Raw genomic sequence first — 9,221 nt, forward strand, 5'->3', positions numbered from 1 at the left:
GGAGAATGATCTGTGAAGCAATGAGATCTTTATTGTTTACTAAGCAAGTTTTGGCTATCATATTATTTCCTTTAAATACAATTACGTTTTTCCTGAGTGTGGACTTTTTTTCTGTTTTCCATTTTTGGAGGGTCAGGTGTCTTGCAATGCAGCCACATAGTCCTCCTGTTATGCAAATATGCCACCGGCTGTAAAATAACAACCCCCCAGAATTAGTCATTTTTTGAAGAAGAAAAACATTTTGTCTAATAAAAAGTACATGCTTCACTAATACTGGAAAAAGAACACTTTTAAGGAAGAAGGTGCAGTAGATGAGGTACAACAGCAGAGAGCATTGCTGTACCTACCCTATTCTGTTGGTATGCTCTTCATGCTTCTGGGCCGGCTTATGCCTTCAAACACAAGTGTCTTTAGTAGTCAATAAGAGTTCCCTGCTGTTAGCTTTCAGCAGTTTGTCCTTTTTTTTTTTTTTTCCCAAGATGAATCAAACCTGGATGCCTTTTTCTGCAGGACTCTGTGTGATATGTTTGATATATTAGGTTGTTATTTAATCCAACTATATATCAAACATATTCCTACAGTGTCCTGCCCTGTCTCCGGGGGTTTTAACATAGTAGAAGGCAATATGAAGGAGTACATTCACTCACAAGCAGGTTTAGAAGACTTCCTGCAGATTCCTAACCTAATCTGATTTAAAATATATACATGAAGGGCTCCTTTATCAGTAGAGTTGCTCTTGGAGGGACTTTTAAGTTGTGTAGGGCCTTTTATGACAGTGAGCAGCAGCTGTGCCAAGAACTGACTTTCACTGAAATGGTTATTGTGTTTTCCATGGCTCAGTGTAGTAACTTACCATATTGGTTTTCTCTTTATGAAATAGAAGATGAGAGCTGCTTCAAAATAAAATGGTTTGTCTTTTGTAATTTTTTTATACTGCTTAGCAATGAGATTGGGGGCTCATTTGTTCTCCTATTCACCCTGACTTCATTTATGCTACCCCTAATAATGGAGATTCTATAGAAAACTGGTTAAAATACAGTACAAAACCATCTCAAATTATTTTTTTTTTAATGGTGCAATCAACATTTTCAGGATATTTCATGCTACAGACTTTGTAGCTAGCCTAATAATTTTGGTTTGTCTGTTCTGGTGACTTCATTTTCCAATCCATTTATACCCCTACGTAGTCAGTAACAGCTTATTAGTTTAAGCTTGTGGAAAAAGAGATGCTGATCTTCATGGGGGCTACTTGAGGAAGAAGCTAATCACTTGTCTCATAGATCTGGTTTTCTAAGGAAACCCAAGTAGCCCTCTCAAGTAACTAAAATCTTACAAGGTGAAATTTTCTGCCATGTATCGCATCATTGCTCCTAACTGTTCGTGAAGGCTGTGAACTGACACATGTTGTGAGGGTACTGTTGATGAGTGTGAACTTAAGACAGTTCAGGACATACTTTTTAATAATGGGAATGGGTAGAAGAATTACTTCTGTTGTAGGGCATTTTGCTGTGTTCAGCCTTGGACTGCTACATGTCCTTATTGCGAAGGAATGCTCTTTGGAGAGTACAGGCAGGTAAACATACCCACAGCGCTGACTGAGCATTGTGCCTACTTCCCCATTTCAAACATGAGTATCCAGTCCTTAGATGTCGTACCTGAGAATGCTGAAGGGAAAACTGCAGGGAAGGACTAGAAAACAAGGATTTGTTAGAAAAGATGAAAACTCAACAGAAGTTCCACAGTTTGAGTGCTGTGTAAGGCTGCTTCAAAAATAATTCTCCACAGAAGGGATCAGCTGTCAATAGAAAACTTTTTTCTTTTTTTCCAGAAATAAAAGAAGTTGTGAGATGACAGGAAATGCAGGATTTGGAAGTTTGAGAAACTGGGGGTGTGGTTTCTTCTCCCCACTCCCCAAATTTCAATATAATTGGAAAGAAATTCATTTGGTACGCGGGGCAGGGGGGAAATCTGTTATCTGATGAGATACTAAGGTTTAGCTGTCTGTTTTCCTGCTGACCACCTGCTGCTCCACGGTGGAAGTTAATCCAGCCATTGTACAATAGTATTCTCAGTAATGCAAGATTTGATTTCTCTGCATTCCCTTTGAAAGTAGTCATTTTTGTTTAGCATTTATGTGCAATACTTAGTCCACTCACTACGCTGAACTGAGTTCAAAGAATTACTTTTCTTCAGCCTCTTTTTGGTGGCTGGTTTTTCACAAATTGAATACCATCTCGGCACATACACAGCTGCCAAATAGATCAAAGTATGGCCATGGGCATTTTATTAAACTTTACGAAAGAGTGACACCACCTTTATAATAAATAAGCAGATACTGAAATGCTCACTTGCTTAAGTTTGAATTCCTGACAATGCTGACATATAAAGAATAATACACATAATATATTTTGTTACATTGGAAATGAAAATTTAAAAACTCAGTAGCAGGGAGCCTTGGACAAAAGTAAAAGTGCAGTTAACAGTCTGTTAAATTGACTATCATCCAGTGGTGCTTTTGTTGATATTTCAGTTTAAGTCTTTAGTCAATTTAAGTCAAAGTCAACAATGCATCTATTTTAATAATGAAAAGAAATCTGATAGTGACTATACTGAATTCCATTTAGTCACTTTGGTTTTGTGATGTTGTGATTGAAATAAGAGTTTTGTAAATAAGAGTTGAGGCCTGTTGCATAAATTCAGGACCAACGGGATTACCAGTTAGATATAATAATGGTCATGATGTTACATTGCAAGCATTGCCAAAAATTCATGTGGAATGTGACTCGCTCACTTTACAAAGCAATTTCTTATGCTCTTATTACAAAGACATATGCTTCAGTTGATGGGATTAGCCTAATAGCAAGGCAAGACAAATACTTTTCCTTGAATTAGGTGGCTTTTCCTAAAGGATATGAACAACTTCAAAGCGCCAAACAACTTCATCTACACATCAGTTTTTATTTTCAGATCATTCAGTTTTTCTGGTGTCTATGGATGCTACGGTTTCATCTCCTGGACTTTGTTTTAGTTACGTGGCAGTTATGTGAAGTGCTGTAGGACTGAGCACTGCTTGATGTGCCATTTTGTAATGATTTGTAATTACTCATAATTATCTTTTATTATTTTATAATTGACTACTATTTCATCAGATTGCAGTAACAGGAGAACTAAACCTGACTTAAATTTAGATGGATGTGCTTAGACTTGCAAATGAAGTGCCCAGTTGTCTAACTCAAAGCCCACTTAGCTGGTGTTCCTAAAGTTAGTTATTTGACAAAAGAATGCTGTGGTTGCATAAGTTGGAAGACACCTGTATTTCAAAAGCCTCATCTCTCACAAGGTGGTCTGTTCTGGTATTGTATCCAGTAGCCCTACTGGTCATACTGCATTGGACTCTGGTAGTCTTGTGATTTGATCACAAACAAAATACATTCTGTTGGTTTATTTTGTGTAAAAAACAATCAGAATATATGGCCCAGGCCTGGTTCTGTCTAAAATAACAATAACCATTTATCTCTAGTTTGTTAACTGTTCAGAAGCTAGTAAGTGTGCTTAAATGGATAAATGTTTTCAGTATTTGTTTAAATGATTAGAAAGTTAGGGAAGTTGTTGTTTTATGGAACAATAGATTTGCATTTTAAATAGCAAGAAACCTCATTAGGAACAGCTGATCTCTCTATTTGCACATGCTTGTTGAAAGACACATTTGGATGACTGAAGTGTTCCAGACAGACCTTTGGAACTTCATATCTCCAAGATGACTAAGCTGGACTGCTTCACAATGCTGTTCTCTGTGAAATGACAGCTCTCACCAAAAGCTGTTAAATCTATGCACTTGCTTGGTGTCTATCTTACATTTCTTAGTACAGGCGAATCAGACAATATACATTTGTCACTGTTCTTTTTTAATGCTTTAAGTCGAAGTATTTAGAAAAATGCTCTCCCTAGTTTAGCAATCCCGGAAGCCGGTATTATAGCACTACAAAGATAATCTTGATATGGAAAAACAAGAATTTCTTTTCAGACCTGCACTTTTCTGAATGTAGTTTTGAGTAGCCCTAGTGGAGGTAATGTAGTAGAAAGTTGAAGGCAATTCTTTAAGTATCTTGTGTGATACTCAGTTTCACGTATGAGCAGCCACAAGGGCAACGTAATATTTAAATTTACTTATGCTGACTCCCAGCTTTAGTCCACATGAAACTCCTTTGCAGAAAATGATGTTGTAGATCTTACTGAATTTATTGACGCGTTCCAAAATCTTCTTGTCTCACTTTGTGCATGTCCTCAATCTTGAAAATACAACTGCTTTCAGGTGAATAACGTGTGACATTGTTCTTTCTTGGTTATAGCAAGCAGATGAGACTCTGGATTTCGAAGAACAGATCCTGGAAGCAGCTAAATCCATTGCAGCTGCTACCAGTGCCCTTGTGAAGTCAGCTTCAGCAGCCCAGAGAGAACTGGTGGCACAGGGAAAGGTGGGTAAACAGGACAAGTAGAAACAGTAGGGGGGGAAGCATCAAAATTAAATCTCGTCTCTTAACTGTTCTCTGTCAAAACAGTAGGAAAGGAGCTTGAGAATGACTAATGAAAATGTAAATCTTTTCATTGCTCATCACAATACATGGCCCAGACCTGGTTCTTTTTAAAAAAAACACAGTTATGTTTATTTAAACCTCGCAAGTGTAATCAAGTGTTTGGCTCTTCAGATGTTTCAGCTGTGGGGAGTTTTTGTGTTTGTGGGGTTTTTTAATTTCGTGAAGATCTGCGATTCAAGCTAGTAATGTATAGTCCCACAAGACAGCTTGGGGATACAAAAACAAATGTCACAGTATACAATACCGCTCTGGACCAGAATAGCAAAGGGCCTCACTAATTGTGCCCTCAATGTTTTGTTGTCTGATTCAATGGGGACACAGGCCTGCATGCAAATTCAGTACATTTAAGTGGACGTGCTTGTAATTATTGTTGGGACCAACAGAAAGAGTGCTTATAACACGCGTCGTCCTTTTGGTCTGGTCGGGATTGAGGTCTTCATAATTCATTTCATATCCATCACCGTTTTTTTTTTTTCCCCAGTTAATATACTTTGAAACTTAAAATTTGAACACCAAACAGATATGTTGGTTGTGAGAACAATTTGTTATAGGATCATTGTTGTTGTATACTTATGGTTTCCAATTTCATTTAATTCTTTATTCTGAGCAGACTGTGTCACGGATCGTGTCACAAAAGCGCTATACTGGCTACTTCAGCTAGGATTCCTGGGGAGTTTGTGCTTTTAGTTCCAGCAGGAGCACAGAGCGCTTGTTTCAGAACAATAGTGATGTAACTGTTTGAAATGACCCACCATAAGCTGTAGCTATGGAAGTTATCAATAATGCATAAACCAAGATATTATTAATACCCATTGAAATCTGGCTGTGGAGACAGTACAAAAAATGAGAATTTTGACTTACCTGCTTAGCTTAGATTATTGTGCAGTCTGCTTTTATGTGATAAGACCTGTTCTTATTGAGTTCCATTATGACATACAGCTTGCTTTACTTTCCTCACCACCACCACTGTAAAGTTATACAGAATAATACAGAATGTATTTCTATGCTGGTACCAGCCCTGAATCTCCCTGAGGTAGTTTTGGCTTCTTTGCTCCCACAGATATATTTCTGTTTGTGTCTTTCAGATTGAGGCTAACAGCACTTGCATCCTATTCCATCCAAGTTCAGATAATTGCTAAAACCACTTTAATCTGTCTGTTTGAGGAAAGCTGTAGCTTGCTGTTCTAATAAAAGCACACCTGTCAAATATAGTGCCACATTAGCAGATCCGTTCAGCCTGCTTTACTGAATTTAGCCATTTTGCTTTATCCGTCACTCTTCTATAGTAACTTGCTGAAAGATCAGGAATTTTTGCAGCGAATGGCTTTTACTGATAGTTTCTTGCCTGCTTGGAGGATCTGCAAATAATACTGTGGTCTTTAAGGGAAGAAACGAATCCCAACCAAAATCAAAATTTAATGAAACATCAAACTTCAGAATTATTTGTGGCACGTCCTCTCATGATACTTCTCACAAATAAATAAAGCCATTAAGATACTTCTGAAATAATGAAGTCCTAACCTGTTTTCCTTCTCTTCTTTCTTTACTAATTACTATTGCTTAGGTAATTGTTACTATGGCGTATCCTCTGACTGCTGTGGTAGCCTGTATCTCCAGGTCAGCCAGAAGTACAGGAAGCTGGCTTCTAAAATGACTGACCAAATTCTTGCCCACAGTGAATGGCTCCAACCTGCCTGGTGGGAAGATTTTGTTCTTGATATTGGGGGAAATGTTTTGCTTTTGTAAGAAACCTTCTGAGGCATGTGGTATGGACTCCTCCCAGAAAAGCGTGGCTGGCATGTAGGCGGGAAGGACAAGTTTGATCTGCTCCACATCCACTACTTCAGTACTGAACAGTAAATGGTACTGGCTATTGGCTTAGATTCCTCACTGACCTTTTTATTTGGTACGGAGGCGGTGGGAAATCCTTACCCAACTGCATAGATGTGTGCGAACTGGGCACGTTCTTGTCCCAAATAAATTTCCGACATTGGTTGGTAAAGGCTGTGAAAGTATCTTACAGGGCAAATTGGTGCAATATTGTAGTTGAAGAGTTTGCTAAAGGAATTTTAAGTGAAACTACTTTCCCCTGTGGAATTGTTATAAAAGAATTAATTTGATGTTAGGCAACCGTTTCCATTTCTGCAGTATAGATGAAGTCTGGGAAGTTGGATCTGATCTGTCTTCTTCCACACCACCCCCCTATTCACTCACTCATGCATGCACACACACGCAAAATTCAGACACCGCTAACTAGACTCCTGCATCTGTGGTCTACTTAAAATATGTTTTCTGGGGATGATTAGGCAAGAAAACCTTGAAACCTAAAGAATTCAGGGACCTAATGTATTCTTTTGTATAACTGTTTTCTCAGTTATACAAATGGTGTCACCATAGCTATGAGAGAGCACATCGTCTGTTTATGTTGATGCTACACATAAGGATTCGATTCCGATCCCTGGGATCCTCATTATGCACAAATCCATGTTTCCATTTCTTTTAAAATACAACAAGTTTCTGGACCATGTTTACATTTCATATCTTCCAGCTTCTCTCCCAAAAACTCCCAGGCCCAGGCAGTTGGGGGTGGGGGGGCTGGCAACCAACTGTAGAATTTTGTTTCATTATTTTCATCTGATGTGGGAAGAAAACTGTCTGCTGGTTGTTGCCAGTACTGCTGATCCCATGAACACTTCAGTGGATGAGCCATGAAGAAAAATGGGCTGCTTTCCTCAAATGCCATTATTAGGCACAAAAGCAGTTGGGGGGCTTCCCTGGGGAGCTTTCTGTTTTGTACCTTCCCCTAGTGTCAGAATCAGAAGAGATTCAGGAATGATGTAAGCCCAAATGTGTTGTGGAGACAGAAATAAGTTATTTTAACGGCCAGGAGATTAGGAACTACTGCTTCAACTGTTGCTTAGGCCAAAGTCTCGGCTGCAACAATCATTATTCTGGCACTTCTACACATGTTCCAAGGATGGGGCAATTCAAGCAGCATAGCAAGTTGGACGCTACACGAGCAGGCAGATGTGTGCTGGAAGCACAGTTACTCTGACAACTAACTTTCAGTTGGATTTTCTGCTCCTGTATGTGCTGGGCAGAGTCATGGGTGCAGGTGTTTCCTTTTTTCATAGATTACTGTTTGTCTAAATCTGAGACAAAGCAATTGTATTTTCTATTTCATTGTAAGCCATCTCTGAACTGTTTTTTCAGGTTGGAGCAATCCCTGCAAATGCAGCTGATGATGGACAGTGGTCTCAGGGACTTATTTCCGCTGTGAGTAACTACTTCTCTTAAGGAAAACTAGCACCTTTTCTGAAGAAATAATATCCTGTGAGAATACACAGTGACTTTTTTTACTGTCTCCTAGGCCCGAATGGTGGCAGCTGCAACCAGCAATCTCTGTGAAGCAGCTAATGCCTCAGTGCAAGGCCACGCTAGTGAGGAGAAGCTCATCTCATCTGCCAAACAAGTGGCAGCTTCTACAGCACAATTGCTTGTGGCTTGCAAAGTGAAGGCTGATCATGACTCTGAAGCCATGAGGAGGCTACAGGTACTCGTGATCTTAATTACTGAAAACACATAGTAGTGCTATGTAAACACTGTTTTAGCACTGCGTGAACAAACCCCAAATTTTAGGAATAATCTCTTGAATTTTCAGAATTCTGTTCAGTTTTTCTTCCTTGTGGGATTCTGGGACACTTTCATTCATCAAGGATGAAGTGATTGTGCATTTGTCATTATTCAGCAGTAGCTACAGCTCACTGCTTGTTTTATTCTTCATTTTTTAAAAGATGTTGAGAGATGCAAATGCTGACTGGCCTGTGCCAAGCCCTGGTTTAGGTGCAATATTGATAGATTCATATTCATGATAAGCCACAGGAATACATGAGCTGAGAATGTTTACTTACGTGCATTTTTATAGTGAGTGAGTATAGTTGGTTTCTCTGCAATTATTCTGCATTCAGTTAGACTCCCAGTGAGCTTGCAAACAGGTAAGCACACTTAACTTGGTTGCACATGAGTATCCTCCTGACCTCTGCAAGATTATGCATATGTTCAACTAAGTACTTGCCTAAGTGCCAGCCTGAGCTGTGGTCAGTTTTCCTTTGTTTCTAGGAGTCAAGAGACAGCAATTGTAGATAGAACATTTCTAAAATGGAGAATCATTGTCAGACAAAATCAAGAACAGAAGCTGATGCAACATCTCAACTGAAGTCTGAATTAACTTTTTTACATGAAACTGGTTCCCTTTTACATTACACATCCATTTCATATTGAGCTTCTATGAACCATTACTGAATTAACACTGTGTTACAACAGGTAAAATCTAATGTCTCCAGAAGTTTTGTTTAAGGGTGTTCATTTTAAAAATGGCTACAGCCTTCTCTGACATCCTGTCCTGCAGGCTCAGCTGGAATGTAAGAACTATTTCAGCTCCTTTTTTCATACCATCAACATGGAGTATCTTTGGTGGTAGTGAATTTTTTCCTTTTTCTCTTATTTGCACAGATGCTACTAATGGACACTCAATATAACAGTTCATGTATGGATAGGTAGAATCATAGAATCATAGAATCAGGAAAAGACCTCTAAGATCATCGAGTCCAACCGTCAACCCAACAC

General features: G+C 38.9%; 1 protein-coding gene across 1 annotated transcript in view; it reads left to right on the plus strand.

The window, feature by feature from the left end:
• Positions 1–9,221, plus strand: part of TLN2 (talin 2) — a 178,200-nt gene that overhangs the window by 158,423 nt on the left and 10,556 nt on the right. Inside the window, exons 54-56 of the mRNA XM_009273990.1 lie at positions 4,350–4,475; positions 7,809–7,871; positions 7,966–8,148. Of these exons, the coding sequence (XP_009272265.1) occupies positions 4,350–4,475; positions 7,809–7,871; positions 7,966–8,148 (372 nt within the window). The remainder of the gene's footprint in view (positions 1–4,349; positions 4,476–7,808; positions 7,872–7,965; positions 8,149–9,221) is intronic.

This window comes from Aptenodytes forsteri, unplaced genomic scaffold, assembly GCF_000699145.1.
Source record: "Aptenodytes forsteri isolate BGI_AS27 unplaced genomic scaffold, ASM69914v1 Scaffold239, whole genome shotgun sequence".
NCBI lineage: Eukaryota > Metazoa > Chordata > Aves > Sphenisciformes > Spheniscidae > Aptenodytes > Aptenodytes forsteri.